Here is a 15,807-nt window from a genome sequence, read left to right as displayed (position 1 = left end):
AGGGCACCGTGTGATGTGAGCACAGACATTGAGTGTCCGCCTGGGGTTGCCGTCCACCTGGGGCACTAGGGGTTTCCCCTCCTGTGTGAATAGCCCCTGAGCCCAGTGTGACCCAGGAGATGACCAGACAAGGAGCCAAGGGGGCCCTTCCAGACCCAGAGTGGCCTGCTCAGGGCTCCCAATAGGCTTGGCAGGCTCTGAGCACCTGGGTGTGTGTGGGTTTCAGTGCCATGAAAGTTTAGCCCCCACCCCCACCCCAGGACAGGGGGCCCAGGGAGGAGGAGCCAACCACAGAAAGCACCAAGGCCCACTGAGGAGCCTGGACTGTCACTAGGAGTTGGTCAGGGCCTTTGTCAGTCAAGAGCTGTCCCGTGGAGATTCTAAACAAAGACAGCCAACTGAGGTGCCTCTCCCTAGGCAGGCCTAGAACTGGGAACATAGGGAAATGAGGTGCTGTCCCTGGTCTCATGGATGACAGCTGGTGATGGGGAGCAGAAGAGAGGTGGGCTCTGTTCAGACAAGCTGGCTGGCCCAGCTAGTGAGGGTCACAGATCAGTTCTCCATGGAGGGGAGAAGGTTGCCAGACAGAGTGGTAAACACATGGGCCTCTGGATTGACTGCATACAAAGACCCTCAGAAGAGTTGCTGTTGACTTGGTTTTAGAGTAAAGGTGGGGCCTGCTCTGTCTCCTGAAAGATGAAGAGGAGACCTGTGAGTCCCCAGACACATGTATGGCTTCAGAGCAGGGAGAGAGATGGCGTTTGGGCTCTGGGCCGCTCAGAGGCTGCCTCGTGGAATTTTGGGTTTTGGCAAGATCAGATTCCCCAGCACCTCTCCAAGCCTTCTTCTGCAATGTTGGCCCATGTCCCAGAGGCTCAGTCCTCCCCCATGCCACCCCTCCCTGTATGCATCCAAGCTGTTTCCTTATGAGGTCAAGGAATTCTAGGTCTGCCGTCTCCCCAAGGAACACCCCTCCCCCGGCACCTGCCTCGGCACTCGGCCTTTTATGTCCCCCACTGTTGTCCCACTAGGAGGTCCCACCATAGATGGCACCAGGAGGCTGATCTGTGATGGTCTCCTGTGCCCACCCTGTGGGCTCCTGGAGCCCAAGTACAGCCCCACTGCAGTGCAGACCCATCCCAGACCACCAGAAACCAGGGGGAGCCCTTGACCATCAGAGCTGAGAGGGCCCCCTGCATCACCCCCATCACATAGAGCAGAAACCGGGAGACCAGAGAGGGAAGAGACTTGCCCAAGGGCCTCAAGTGCAGCGATTCATTCAATGGACTGTTCCCCCAGCCAGTACCTAGTCCTCACGGCAATGACCTGGACAGTTGAGGCCCAGCAGGGGTTCCAAGTCCTCAGAGGAGCTGTTGAAGGAAATCTGGGACCTCCAAGGGAGTCTTCCTGGGAAGGGTAGACAGAGTTCAAGAAGAGGAGTTTATATGGAACCACAGCCAAGATGAAAGGGCTAGGAAGTCACCAAGTCCAGAGTAAGAAGACAGTTTTGCCCTAGAGGGGTTGGCTCAGTGGATAGAGCGTTGGCCTGCAGACTGAAGGGTCCTGGGTTCAATTATGGTCAAGGGCAAGTACCTCGGTTTCAGGGTCAATCCCTGGCCATGCGCGTATGGGAGGTAACAAATATGTCTCTCTCACATCAATGTTTCTCTTTCCCCCGCCCTTCCACTCTCTCTAAAAATCAATGGAAGGATATCCTCAGGTGAGGATTAACAAACAAAAAAGAAGACAGTTTCTCCTTTAAGGATGGGGAATGGCTTCCAAGTAGCATATTGTATAACATGCAATTCCAGCCAGATTGAAAGTTGTAAGGAAAAATAATATCAACACGAATACATTTCTCAGCATCCATGTCCAAGGACATGATTGTTCCCTGCGCTATTCATGTTTTCTGTAATATCAGAATCTCCTTCATACTTTAGCACTGGACAAAACTGAACTTTTCAAGGATGTTAGAGAGCCTTTGGGTTTTCCCCAGTGTTTGAATTCTTTGAAGCAGCTCAGAGAGTAACAAAAGTCATAAGGTGGTGATTATTGTGAAAATGTGTGTGTGGAAGGAAGATTGTCACAAGCAATATAAAACAGTGAATGGTTAGCGAACCAAAAGCCTCTCAAAGAATGCCTTGTGTTCCAACCCTGGAACCATTGGTGCCTCTGGGAGCCATTGGCACAGCCAGTTGGAGAGTCAGCCTGCCTTGGCAGCAGGGATGGAGCTGATTCTAGTGGTTTTCCAAAACCTTCAACACAAGGAGAAAAGGTCTTTCATTTATGACATTTTTTTAACACCAGGAAACAGCCGGTGCTGGACAAACCTTCGTTCCCCCCAGACCTGGAAGCAGCCCGAAGAAGAACTGTGTGTGTGGAGGGGGAGGGACGCAGAAGTGTAAAGAGAGGATTCAAATGGAGGTGGGGGGCCTGGGATCCAGCCACTTGGCCACTGCCCCCTTCATGCCCCCTCACCTGTTGTAACCCTGGCAATGCCTGTGGCAGGTAAGTTTCCCTCCTTGAAGGACAGCCATGGCCATGAGCTCCAGCACAGCCACCCAATGGAGCTGAGCTCAGGCCGCTCATCTATCAAGTGATGATAATCCACCGCCCTCCCCAGTGGTAGTGGTGGGGAACCCCACCGGAGAGCGAGCAGTGAGAAATGGAAACCCTGGCGCTGCTAGGAGATCTCACCATGGGGCTAGGTAGAAAGGTCATTGGCAAGGGAGGCTTGGAGGGTGAACAACGCCTTCCCATTCATGTTACACTGTAGACACCAAATTCATTTAGCAGGTGTGACCAAGCTTCTTCCTTCCTCTCCCTTCCTTTATCCCTTCCTCTCTTTTATTCTCTTTTTAAAATATATTTTTATTCAGAGAGGAATGAAGAGGGAGGGTTAGAAACATTAATGATCAGAGAGAATCATTGGTTGGCTGCCTCCTGCACACTCCCCACTGGGGATCGAGCCCACAACCCAGGCATGTGCCCTGACTGGGAATCGAACCCTCATACGTCGACACTCAACCACTGAGTCATGTTAGCTGGGCCCCTTCTTTTAATGAAGTAGAACAGAATAGAAAATACCAAAGTGCTTTATAGGTACTAAGGGAGGGTAGTTTCGTGAAATGTTTCAATTTTTGGTGTCAGTCTGTGTGTGTGCGCACACATACTGGCTCAGGATATAAAAAGTAGTTCTTATTGTGGGCAGAATGTTAAAACGATACCGCTTTATGTGGGTGAATCTGAAGCTACCAGGAAATGGGCACAGAGAAGAGGAAGAGGGAGCCTGGCAGAGCCAGGGTGTGGCTGTGCCCACCCAGCTCACAAACACTTGGCTCTTTTAGGCTGCTCCTCACCGCACGCTCCCAAGCTTCGGGACTGCACCTGATCGTGTTCCTAAGAATTCAGTCTCCTTCAGCAGGGGCCCAATTGGCAAGCTTCACCAGGCATTCCTGCCCCGCTGGGGCCTTGCGGATGGTAAGCATTCAGTGGATACCTGCAAAGGCCTGTTGTTCCCCTCCACCCCAGAGGACAGAATCCCATTTACTGGCCAGTCCAGGCTTGGGGCAAAGGCAGGGCCGTGACTGGGTGGCTCCCTGGAGGAGGTGGCCTTTCTAGCTGTGTTGAGACGTGGGCCCTGCAGACCCCACGGGCTCTTTAGAAGAACCTAGCCCCCCCATCACCCCAGCGGTCCTCGAAGGGCGGTGAGCTCATCGAGGGGGGGGGCACGTCGCCAGGCAGCCAGGGTGCCTGAGCTCACGGCGCGCCCCCGCCCCCCAGCCCCCCTCCCCCGCTCCTGGGCGATTTTACCAATTAAGGCTTTTTCGCCGGGCCGGGCCGGCCGGGTGCAGGGCGGGCGCGGGGCGGGGGTGCGGCCAACAAGAAGGCAAGCGGCGGCGGCGGCCCATTCGCGTAGAGGCTCCAGGCGCGCGGCGGACGCCAGCGGAATCCCGAGGCGCCGGCTGCGGGCGCGTAGGCAAGCCGGGCGCCACCCTGCGGTTGAGGGCCGCCCGCAGGGACAGCAGGTGAGGCCTCCGCGCGGGATGGTGACCGCGCTGCTCCCGGACTCGGGGCGGGGGTGGCGAAGGCGCGCGGTGAAGCCCGAGAACGCAGGCGCCGGCGTGCACCCAACACCCAGCCAAGTGCAGCTGAGGTGCCTGAGCGTGAACGCTGGGGAGGCGCCCCCTGCTCCTGGGAGTGCGCTACCCAGAGGCTGCCTTCCCTAGTATTCTCGAGAAGCTGTGTCTGTACCCAGGAGTGTGGGAGCTCAAGGCCACGGGCGTCCCTGAGGAAGAGCGTGTCTGAGCTCCTGGCAAGATACGGGCTCATGTGGGTGCCCATGCGCTGGCCACTGCATAACTGTGTGGGTGTCCACGAGCTGCCCCAAGAGCAGGGAATAGTGTGGGTGGAAGGTGATTGACCAACTGGAAGGACACTAGGCAGCCAGTGTGCCCCCTGGGAGGGCAACAGTGGGCTCTTCGCTGGCACCAATCCTCAGGGCACCAGCTGCCTTGGGCACAGGGGAGCTGGCCTGGGGCTGCTGCACTCCATGGGGGCCAGGGCAAGGCTTTAGCCAGGTACAGAAAGCAGGATCTCCTCAGACAGGCCAGATTCCTGGGCTGGGCCCTGGGCTCTGTCCCAGGTTGGCTCTGAGCTGGCTGTTCACTGCCAGCTAGGATGTGAGCAGCAATATACCCAGATTCCCAGGTGCAGGAAAAGTAGGTGAAGTCTGTTGGCAGGCCCGCCTGCACGTGCTCCAGGCTGCATGGCCAAGGTGGGAGCTTAGAAATGAGTGCCCTCACCTGCAGCACCTGGGCAACCCAGGTCTCTTCCCACTGTGCCATTCTGAGGCTTTCTTGGCCAGCTGAAGCGCCCCAGTGGGAGGGCCTGGCCTGGGGTCTCAGGGCCGGGGGCGGGGTGGGGGGCGGGGTGTGTCTAACATCCAAGAATCTACTCCAAATAAGGGAAAATATGAAAGAGCTGGATTTAGGCTTCCAAAGACTGCCTGATCTGGGGGCTTTGTGATGGGGCGCCATCTGGTGGTGATAAGATGTCCCCTAGGGACAAGAACCCTCTACACCCCCAGCCCTGTCTCCCCCAAATAGGGAAAGCCTAGGGCTGGAAGCCAGGACACCTAGCTTTTGCCCACTTTTCTGTTAGAGTTGAGTGCTGGCTGGTTACTCTGACTCAGTTTCCCTGCTCTCTGAAGATTAAGGAATGAACACAGACGATCCAGTTGGACGGCACTTAGTGAAAAGAAAATCAATTCTTAATGTCATGCTGTCCTTGGGAACTTGCTTTCCAGTGGGATAGGGGGAGCTGGAGGACAACTTAGCGTGTCTTGAATGGAGCCTGGCAGGAAGGGGTCCATCCGGGTTTCCCCCTTCACAGCTCTCCCTCCCACCTTCACTCCAGTTCACAAGACACTGGCGTGGAGTTTTGTGCAGGTGTGATTGAAAGTGCTCGGGAGAGGGGAGAGTGCGCAGGAGGTGGGCCTCAGATTGGGAAATGGCATTTGGAGTCTCTACCACTACCATTGGTGGGGGAAACCAGTCGTGTGACAGGTAGCCCCTACGTGAGCATGCTGGAGGGTAGGGAAGATGCCCGCTGGGACCATAGCCCCACTGTGGGTAATGCAGGCACTTAGTCATGCAAGAGTCAACCATATTTGGACATGACATGCTGGCTGAACCAGGGCTTGCTGTCCCACTGGTCTTTAGCAGATAACTGAATTATGGCTAGTCTGCAGCTCAATCTAAGAATCCAGTAGGAAGGACAGAGACCTAAAGAAGGGAACATACTGGAGAAGGGAGGCACATGGGACTGGGAGGGGAAGAAGGCTTCTCTTGACTGAAGAGGGTGGGAGTGAGTGTCTCCAACAGGCCTTTTACTGGTGTCCATGTCCCCACAGCAGCCTCCTCACTGTCGCCAGAGTTATCTACTAAAAAAATTAATTTTGAGCGAGTAGTTCCCCATTGCCCTGGCGACACAATCCAGGCCTTAGCAGCCTTCTCTGGTTTGCCCCTCTCAGTCCCCTGCCCCCACCCTGTTCTCAGAAGGGGCCCCTCTGCATGGCCACAGCACTGAAGCCCACCCAGACCCAGGTGATCAGAGCCTGCCAAGCCTTATTGGAAGCCATGAGCCAATGGAAGGGCCCCCGGGCTTCCTGCCTGGCCACCTCCTGGGTCACACTGGGCTCTGGGACCAGTTAGACAGGAGAGGAAACCCCTAGTACCCCAGGTGGACAGCAACCCCAGGCAGACACTTGCTGTCTGTGCTCACATCACACGTACGCGGTGCCCTCTGCCAATGCCCATTGTCACACCGGGCCCCTTCCAAGACTGCTTTCTCCTGGAGTGCTGGCAGCCTCCTGGCCCAGTGCCCCATTTCCTCCCGAGTGGAGCAGGGAGGGAGGGAGGGAAGCAGTAAGGACCTGTAGGCGCAGGTGCACAGACCAGAGCTGTGAAGAGCGCAATGCCTGGCCGGGAGCAAAGGGTCTAGGGTGCAGCCTGGGAGGCAGTGTAGGGTCTGGGCTCTGCCAGCAGCCACTTCCCAGGTGTGGGGCACGTGCTTCCAGCAGTGCCTGGCCCAGACCGTGCTCTCCAAGGGCTCACCCTTAGGATCAGCCCCTTCCCGGCTGCTGCTGGGGCACCGGACAGGGTGTGGCTGGGGAACCCCCACGCTGGAGCACCGGGGGGTGGGGTCAGGGATGTGCTGCCGGGAGGGGGCGGAGCCCACGTGACTCACGCAGGGCAAGCTATCGCTATGGCCCTAGGGGCCTTGGGGAAGGAAAGTCCCTTGTATGGCATGCTCGCTGGAGACCGAGGCCCAGTGGTCCAGAGCCAGAAGCTGCTCAGCCTTTCCTCGCTGCAGGGTTTTCTGCAGCGCTGATGTGAGGCCGCCCTTGCCCCATTTGGGGTCCAACGAAACTTCCTCGGAGCACGGGGGGCTAGGGGAGTAGACTCAAAACTGCCCGGGTCGGGAGGGGGGGCCTTTGGGGGGCATTCCAAAGAGCGAGGTGGGGCGGGCCGCCCCCAAAGCCCCACCCATGACCACGCCCCATAGTGACCCCACCCCCAGCCCGCATTTAAAGGGCTCGCTCTCTCCACAGCGCAACCTCCGCTGTCTGCATCGCCCCTTGCACGCCGGAGTGCCTGCGACTTTAATTAAAGGGCCGTCCCCTCGCCTAGGCTGCAGCACCGCCCATCGGCTCCTCGCGCCTCAAAATGAGTAGCTCCCACTCCCGAGCGGGCCAGAGCGCGGCGGGCGCGGCTCCGGGTGGCGGTAACGACACGCGAGACGCCGAGATGCCGGCCACCGAGAAGGACCTGGCGGAGGACGCGCCGTGGAAGAAAATTCAGCAGAACACATTCACGCGCTGGTGCAATGAGCACCTCAAATGCGTGAGCAAGCGCATCGCCAACCTGCAGACGGACCTGAGTGACGGGCTGCGGCTGATCGCGCTGCTCGAGGTGCTCAGCCAGAAAAAGATGCACCGCAAGCACAACCAGAGGCCCACCTTCCGCCAGATGCAGCTCGAGAACGTGTCGGTGGCGCTCGAGTTCCTGGACCGCGAGAGCATCAAGCTCGTGTCCATCGGTGAGGGCGCGTGCCGCCCCGTGGCGCCGGGAGGGCGAGGGCGGGGGGCTCCGCATGTCCTTCCATCTCCCCTGGGTAGACTCCTCCCAGCCACCTTCCCCGAGTCGTGGTGCTTTCTCGGCCCCCTCCCCCCAGCCCGGCTGAGGGGCTCCGCGCGGGCCGGGCCTCGAGAACAAAGGCGCGCTGGCAGGCTCGCCCCGCTGCTGTGCGGACCGCTACGCGCCCCCGCCCGCCGCGCCCCGGCTGGCCCGCGCCCAGGCTGAGCTCACATCCTCCGCAGGCCGTGCCCCCGCCCCTTCGCTTGCTGTGGGAGAGGGCCTGGGGGTGGGCACTGGCCAGGCTCTGGCCCTGCGCCCAGTGTCCCATCCCTGTGCAGCGGGAGGCCCGGTTTCTCTACCTCCTGCAGCAGTTTGGAGAGGGCCTTCTGACTTCAGGTTCCCCTGTGGTTGCTAAACAAGGGAGTTAGAGTTTGCGGGTTCCATTGTTTAGGGCTCTCAGCTTTTTCTGGTCTTGGAAGATGCCCCCCCCTCCTCAGAGATGGCTCTAACCCCCAGTTTAGATCTCTGCTAGGGAACTTAGGAGGCCAGAGAAGGGCATGGCTAGCAAAACAGAACCTGAAATGAGTCTGGGTGTCAGCCAGTGAAGGGAGCTGGTTTGTCGTCTACTGAAACAGTGAATTACTGTTGAACTTGGGCCAAACTCTTGTTTCTATGTAAGACTTGGCCTTTCTGCATCTCAAATGCAGGAGTTGGTTGGGAGGTACTCCAGCGTGTGCTGGGCTCACTGCCAGCCCAGTGTCCGTGTCACTGGGCTGGTGATGCTGGCATTGACCGGGCCTACTGTAGCATCCCTGGCTCTTAAGGTGGAACCCACTCCGGGACAGGCAGCAGAACTGGTGGCTTGGGGGCATTGTACAATAGAAAGAAGAAGGGCCATGAACTTTTTTCAGAATTGAAAGGGGTCTTTCAGTTGGCCCCCTTGCCCCGATGCGATCCATGCTGAGCCTGAGAAAGTGGGAGACCAAGATTCAGGTGCCTCCAACCACTCAGAGGGTTGGTCTCCAGGGCCTCACCTCTTTCTTTGGAATGCCTTTGGAGGCTCAGGCCCACCCCCCAGTCCCAGTCTGTGTCTAGCCAAGCTGAGTCATCTCTGAGCCTTGGGTGGGGGGGCAACCGGATGTGGGGAGGCGGGCCACACCCCAGCTGTCTGAGGGGGGGTCTCCTCCTCCCTTCTCTTTTGAGCTGGCTGGAGCAGGCCTAGTTCCCAGAGCTTTGCCATATAAGGCAAAAAAATGTTGGAAAGCAGCAGTGATTAGGGGAGGGAGGGGGCAGGCTGGCCCAGGGGCTGGGGAAAGGGGGTGGGAGTGGGCGGGGCCATCCAACCAGGCAGTCTCCCAATGAAGCCCGGCCCTTCCCTCTCTCTTTTCTGAGGGGGATGGGGAGGGCCTAGGCCTGCCTCCTATGGACCAGGGGGCGGGCCCAGCCTGACCCACCAGGGCTGATGAGCTTGGCCTTGTGTGTCCCCTCCTGGGTCACAGTGGGCCTCAGGCCTCATTAGGGCTCTTCTGCTGGACCCAGGGCTCTGGGGATGGGGGCCTCGTGGGAAGCCCTGGCTGGTCCTGTGCATTTGGTCTTCTCTGACCCTTCCAGTCACCACTAGCCTGAAGCCCCCTCTCCACTTTCCCACCATTTGGAGACAGTGCATGCCAGTGGTGCAGGACTCTGACCAATCTCAGTCTGGGGACAGAGAGGCCACTCTGCTCTGAGCGGCTCAGCTGGTCCTCAGGGTGCTGCCTACTAGACTCAGAGGCCACCCGCCATTGATCACCCTTTGGTGGCATCCATTCCCTTCTCCCCACCCCCCAGTTGACTCACTAGACAAGTATTTTCTCTTGATTGGGGGTTGGGTAGGTTGGAGACAGCAGGGATTTCAAAGATGAGCTCTTAGAAAGCTTGGCCTTTCTCTGGGCCCCACTCCCAGCCCCTCACCCCTTGAAGCCAAGACCCACAAGGGCCTTGGGTGGGTCCCACAGCCCAGAGGGGTTCCCATGGTGACAGGGTGCAGGGTGCCCGCCCTAACCACTTCCCCTGTGGTTAGCTTGGTGGCCGCCCGCCCACAGCCCAGCAGCCCGTTAGGTGGCAAGGAGGACAGGCAGCAGCCGGTTGGGCTCTGCTGAGGCAGCGGGATCAAGGACCCCACCCATGGCCTCTGCTACCCCAGTTCTCAAGCTGGGCCCTGGGCGTCCAACCCAGCCTCAGTGGCTCTGCCCTCCTCCTCGGGCTGGGTGAGGGGGCCCCCAGAATGTGCCCTGCTCATCCTCCTGCTGGGCCCCAGTGAGTCATGGCCCATTGCCATTGGGCTCCCGACCCCTCCCCTGTGCCATGACCTTGCCTGACTCCCAGCTTGGTCCTGCGGGGGGTGGGGGACACTAAGGAAGTGCAGGGTGGGGCTTGCACCCTCCACCCCAAGAGGGGGGCCTTGCCAAACTCAGGCCTTGCCCAACACCTCTACTTCCCTTGCCTCCTGCCACCCACCTTGGGGAAGCAGTTGTATTTCCCAACTGCCCCACCCACCAGCCTTCCTCTTCCCCTTCCTCAGCCCTGGTCAGGGCCGCGCTATTCCTACTGCTTGTTGCCTGGAAACCCGGGGAGATGAGTGATGGGCCCCTGCTTGCGTTGCTACAGAGCACTCATCCTGCTCACTCCAGGGCCCCTCCCCTGGCCCTGTCTGCAGCCTGCTGCTGTCTTCAGTCCTTCCTCTTGTCCCCCAGGGCTTCCCGCAACACCCCCTAACTACACTCATTTCCCCCCAAAAGTTTTCTTCCCTCTGAAACCACCTACACCCCCTCTGGGGGCTTCTCCCCCGCATAGGGTTCCCTGTGCTGCCATGCTCTCCACTGCCTGGGAGCCACCTGACACCCTGTGTGTGCACCCTCCCCACACGCAAGCCCGTGTGTGCACACGTGCACAGGGGCACTTGGGTGGGCCCCCTGCTGTCCAACACCATCACTCTTTTCCCTCACAGACAGCAAGGCCATCGTGGATGGGAACCTGAAGCTGATCTTGGGCCTCATCTGGACCCTGATTCTGCACTACTCCATCTCCATGCCCATGTGGGATGAGGAGGAGGATGAAGAAGCTAAGAAGCAAACGCCCAAGCAGAGGCTCCTGGGCTGGATCCAGAACAAGCTGCCGCAGCTGCCCATCACCAACTTCAGTCGGGACTGGCAGAGTGGCAGAGCCCTAGGCGCCCTTGTTGATAGCTGCGCCCCGGGTAAGGAATGTGGGAGTGGGAGACGCGGGGCTGGAGCTGGGGCTGTAAGACAGTGGATACGGCCTGCAGGGGAGTCCGGCGGACCCCAGACTCAGTCATCTTTGTTCCGCAGGCCTGTGTCCTGACTGGGATTCCTGGGACGCCAGCAAGCCTGTGAACAATGCGCGGGAAGCCATGCAGCAGGCCGATGACTGGCTGGGCATCCCTCAGGTACAACTCTGCCTGGACATCCAGGGCTGTCCAGGGGCCAAGTCCCAGGGGGAGTGGGGTCCTATCCCTGGAACGCGAGGCCTGGAGGCCAAATGGTTCTTGTCTTTTGACTGTGACAGGTGATCACCCCCGAGGAGATCGTGGACCCCAATGTGGACGAACACTCCGTCATGACCTACCTGTCCCAGTTCCCCAAGGCCAAGCTGAAGCCAGGGGCTCCCCTGAGACCCAAACTGAACCCAAAGAAAGCCCGAGCCTATGGGCCAGGTGAGGGAGACGGGGCCTGGGGATCTTCAGGGACATGGCAGCTAGGTTCTCAAATGCCCCCTGAGAGTCAGACAGGCATGAGTCAGAGCTGGTCCAAACTGGCCACTTGCGACTAGCCGTCAACCCAAGGTGGGACCTGTTCAAGGAGGGAGCACCCAGCCACTTTCCTGTAAGTGGGGACCAAACCCGGCCAGGGCATCACGCAGGAGCAAGGGCCCAGGCAAATCCAAGTGAGAGTTCCAGAAAACAGGCCCAGGCCTGTCTCACAGTGAAGGTACAGCTGGGGCCCAAGGCCAGGCTCCATGCACCGGCGTTCACGCTGAACTGACTCAGCCAGTTCTGAGTGTTCCACTGGGACGGCGGGGAGGGGGCTGAGCTGTGGAAGGAGATGCTACTGAAGGATGATGGGGGAGGGGGAAGGCCGTGTACGGCCCTAGCACCCAGCCATACCTTTCTCCTCCCTTGGCAGGCATCGAGCCCACGGGCAATATGGTGAAGAAGCGGGCAGAGTTTACTGTGGAGACCAGAAGTGCCGGCCAGGGAGAGGTGCTGGTGTACGTGGAGGACCCAGCTGGACACCAGGAGGAGGTAGGGTCACCTTCAGGCTGGGCGGGGCACTGCAGTGCTTCCACTTAAAGGGGCTGCTGCTCTTGCCCTGACCGGTTTGGCCCAGTGGATAGAGCGTCGGCCTGAGGACTGAAGGGTCCCGGGTTCAATTCCAGTCAAGGGCATGTACCTTAGTTGTGGGCACATCCCCAGTGGGGAGTGTGCAGGAGGCAGCTGATCGATGTTTCTCTCTCATCGATGTTTCTAACTCTCTATCCCTCTCCTCCCTTCCTCTCTGTAAAAAATCAATAAAATATATAATTAATAAATAAATAACGGGGCTGCTCTTGCCTGGTCGGCCAGCGTGGCTCACTGGTTGAGCATTGACCTATGAACCAGGAGACCATGGTTCGATTCCCGGTCAGGGCACATGCTCAGGTTGCGGGCTTGGTCCCCAGTGTGGGGCGTGCAGGAAGCAGCCAACCAATGATTCTCTCTCATCACTGACGTTTCTATCTCTCCCTGTCCTTTCCTCTCTCTGGAATCAATAAAAGTATATTTAAAAAAATAAAGGGGCTGGTCTTAGCAAAGGCTCATGGGCTCCTTGTTACCACAGGCCAAAGTGACTGCCAATAACGACAAGAACCGTACCTTCTCTGTCTGGTATGTCCCCGAGGTGACGGGGACTCACAAGGTGAGCCCTCAGCCTGTGGGGAGGCTGGTGGCAGGGACAGTGGCTGTGGGGCCCCGACCCTCTCACAGCCTGCCCCTCCTGGAAACAGGTCACCGTGCTCTTTGCTGGCCAGCATATCGCCAAGAGCCCCTTTGAGGTATATGTGGACAAGTCCCAGGGCGACGCCAGCAAGGTGACTGCTCAGGGCCCCGGCCTGGAGCCCAGCGGCAACATCGCCAACAAGACCACCTACTTTGAGATCTTCACAGCAGGTGAGAGGAGGCTGCTGAGCAGGCGGTTCTGGGGTGGCGGAGCGTTGCTGGGGTCCTGGCGCAGCCTGGAGGCTCTGGGACCTAAGCTGGTACTTTGTGGCAGGAGCTGGCTCAGGGGATGTAGAGGTCACGATCCAGGACCCTACCGGACAGAAGGGCACTGTGGAGCCTCAGCTGGAGGCCAGGGGTGACAGCACCTATCGCTGCAGCTACCAGCCCACCATGGAGGGTGTCCACACTGTGCACGTCACCTTCGCTGGCGTGCCTATCCCTCGAAGCCCCTACACTGTTACTATTGGCCAAGGTAGGCTGGTCCCGGCCACCTACGTCCCCCATTGCTGGGGCCTCCCATGGGATGGTCGGTTGGAGGGTCCCACTCCAGCCCTCCCCACCCTGGCACCCGGGGTCTCTGCTTCCACTGTCGGGGTGAGCTCTCTTTCCTCCCCCGCTGGGGCCCTTCTTCCTGTTCCTCTCGCCCTTTCCATCTCTCTTTCTCTTCACGCTTTCACCTTCGGAAGAACTTGCTCGTGCTGTTTAGAATCCTGCTGCTCTCTGCTCTGCCCACAGGGTCAACGGTACTTGGATCTGTCTTGCTTTGGGAGGGGTGGGCTGGGTGGGGCCGGGGAGCTGGTGTGGAGCAGGTGGGAGGAGGCCATCACATCCTGGTCTGGGCCACAGGTCCTGGGGTCGGGGTCCCTTTCATTTCTTCCTGGCATGTCCCTCCCTATCTCCTGGGGTCAATTGTGAGGGTCCCCACCCTCATCCTGATGGCCCAGCCTTGTGGGAGGAAGCAGGGGAGGGGTCGCCCTGTGCCAGCCCCAGTGGCTTCATGAGCCCTCTGCCCACAGCTTGTAACCCGAGTGCCTGCCGTGCTGTTGGCCGGGGCCTCCAGCCCAAAGGCGTGCGGGTGAAGGAGACTGCCGACTTCAAGGTGTACACGAAGGGCGCAGGCAGTGGGGAGCTCAAGGTCATCGTGAAGGGTCCAAGTAAGTCAGCCTGCAGCTGAGGTGGGCAGTGGCCGCCCCAGGGGTGCTGCTGGGCAGGCCTGAGGCCCTCCTTTGTCTCTGGCAGAGGGTGAGGAGCGTGTAAAACAGAAGGACCTGGGGGATGGTGTTTACGGCTTCGAGTATTACCCCACGGTGCCTGGCACATACACCGTCACCATCACATGGGGCGGCCAGAACATCGGGCGCAGGTGAGGCCCCAACCCAGTGCTCAGAACCAATGCAGTGTAACCCCCCCACCCTGCTCAGGGCGGTAACCCCCCCACCCTGCTCAGGGCGGTGCCCCTCAGCACATACCCCTGTGTGGCTCTTTCTCTACAGTCCCTTCGAGGTGAAGGTGGGCACGGAGTGTGGCAATCAGAAGGTGCGGGCCTGGGGCCCCGGCCTGGAGGGTGGTGTCGTTGGCAAGTCAGCGGACTTCGTGGTGGAGGCCATCGGGGATGACGTAGGCACCCTCGGTGAGTTGGAGGCTACAATGTGGGCAGCCGGGGGCTCCCTGCCAGGCTCCAGGGCACTGATAGAGTTGGTGGCCGTTGACAGGCTTCTCCGTGGAGGGCCCATCGCAGGCCAAGATTGAATGTGATGACAAGGGCGATGGCTCCTGTGATGTGCGCTACTGGCCCCAGGAAGCTGGCGAGTATGCTGTGCACGTGCTGTGCAACAGCGAGGACATCCGCCTCAGCCCCTTCATGGCTGACATCCGGGAGGCACCGCAGGACTTCCACCCAGACAGGGTAATGCACATGTGCCACTGGCCCGGGTCTTGGCCCCCCTTGGCCTCCACTTGGGGGCTGGGCTGAGTGATTGGTGGCCTGCATTTGGTCCCCTGAGATCTGGGTGGCTTCCCATCAGGTGAAGGCGCGTGGCCCTGGATTGGAGAAGACGGGCGTGGCCGTCAACAAGCCAGCGGAGTTCACGGTGGATGCTAAGCTCGGCGGGAAGGCCCCTCTCCGGGTTCAAGTGCAGGTGGGGTGCCCACCCATGGCACAGAGGTGGGTGTGGGCAGCTGCCCAGATCTGAGTACTGACCAGTTGGCCACCTACTTTCCAGGACAACGAGGGCTGCCCCGTGGAGGCATCAGTCAAGGACAATGGCAACGGCACGTACAGCTGTTCCTACGTGCCCAGGAAGCCCGTGAAGCACACAGCCATGGTGTCCTGGGGAGGCGTCAGCATCCCTAACAGCCCCTTCCGGGTGAGCTGGCCCTCCCACGGGCCTTCGACAGCCCTTCATCACATCTTCCTAGGGCACCTGTCCCATGTTTATCTCTAGCTCTTAGATCAAACGTGAATCCCAGACAGCTCATCCATTCCAAGTGTATAGCTTGGTAGTCTTGAGTCCATTCAGAGTTGTGCAATGGATAACACAAAGACTAGGTAGGGTTTTGTGTTTTTTTAACTGATTTCAGAGAAAGGAGAGGGAGAGATTGAAACATCAATGATGACAGAATCATTGATTGGCTGCTTCCTGTACACCCCCTACTGGGGATTGAGCCCACATCCCAGGCATGTGCCCTGACCAGGGATCCAACTGTGACCAATGCTCAACCTCTGAGCCACACTGGCCAGGCAAGACTAGATAGTTTTCATCATCCCAAACAAACGCTCCTCTACCCCCCAGAAATCCCCCTCCCCCAACCCGAGCAACCACTATTCTGCTTTCTGCCTGTTCTAGACATTTGCTAGCAATGGAACCATGCAATGTCTAGCCTTTTGTGTCTGAATGCTTTCACTCAACATAATGTTTCCATTGTGTTTCTAGTTGCAGCATGAATTGGTACTTCCTGCCTTTTCATGGCTGAATGATAGTCCATTGTATGGATTAGACCACATTGTATTTATCCAGTTATTTGTTGATGGGCCTTTGTTATGTTCTCCCTTTTGGCTGTTGTGAGTAGTGCCACTATGAACATTTGGGTACAAGTATGCAGACGAGTGATCTCATTTCTCTGGGTAGATAG

At 58.7% G+C, this 15,807-nt stretch overlaps 1 protein-coding gene across 3 annotated transcripts in view; it reads left to right on the top strand.

The window, feature by feature from the left end:
- The first annotated feature begins 3,872 nt into the window (after nt 1–3,872).
- FLNA (filamin A) overlaps nt 3,873–15,807 on the top strand; it is a 28,346-nt gene continuing 16,411 nt past the window's right edge. For 2 of the 3 annotated variants that reach the window (XM_059679128.1, XM_059679126.1), the window contains exons 1-15: nt 3,873–4,028; nt 7,115–7,602; nt 10,627–10,875; nt 10,988–11,085; nt 11,205–11,352; nt 11,822–11,940; nt 12,515–12,592; nt 12,681–12,843; nt 12,947–13,147; nt 13,692–13,829; nt 13,915–14,038; nt 14,169–14,305; nt 14,388–14,581; nt 14,700–14,813; nt 14,898–15,041. In XM_059679128.1, coding sequence (XP_059535111.1) covers nt 7,230–7,602; nt 10,627–10,875; nt 10,988–11,085; nt 11,205–11,352; nt 11,822–11,940; nt 12,515–12,592; nt 12,681–12,843; nt 12,947–13,147; nt 13,692–13,829; nt 13,915–14,038; nt 14,169–14,305; nt 14,388–14,581; nt 14,700–14,813; nt 14,898–15,041 — 2,280 coding nt within the window. In that variant the 5' untranslated portion in view covers nt 3,873–4,028; nt 7,115–7,229. The remainder of the gene's footprint in view (nt 4,029–7,114; nt 7,603–10,626; nt 10,876–10,987; nt 11,086–11,204; nt 11,353–11,821; nt 11,941–12,514; nt 12,593–12,680; nt 12,844–12,946; nt 13,148–13,691; nt 13,830–13,914; nt 14,039–14,168; nt 14,306–14,387; nt 14,582–14,699; nt 14,814–14,897; nt 15,042–15,807) is intronic. The other variant, XM_059679127.1, reaches the window with a different exon arrangement.

This window comes from Myotis daubentonii, chromosome X, assembly GCF_963259705.1.
Source record: "Myotis daubentonii chromosome X, mMyoDau2.1, whole genome shotgun sequence".
Lineage (NCBI taxonomy): Eukaryota > Metazoa > Chordata > Mammalia > Chiroptera > Vespertilionidae > Myotis > Myotis daubentonii.
This window is presented reverse-complemented; position numbering and strand designations above follow the sequence as displayed.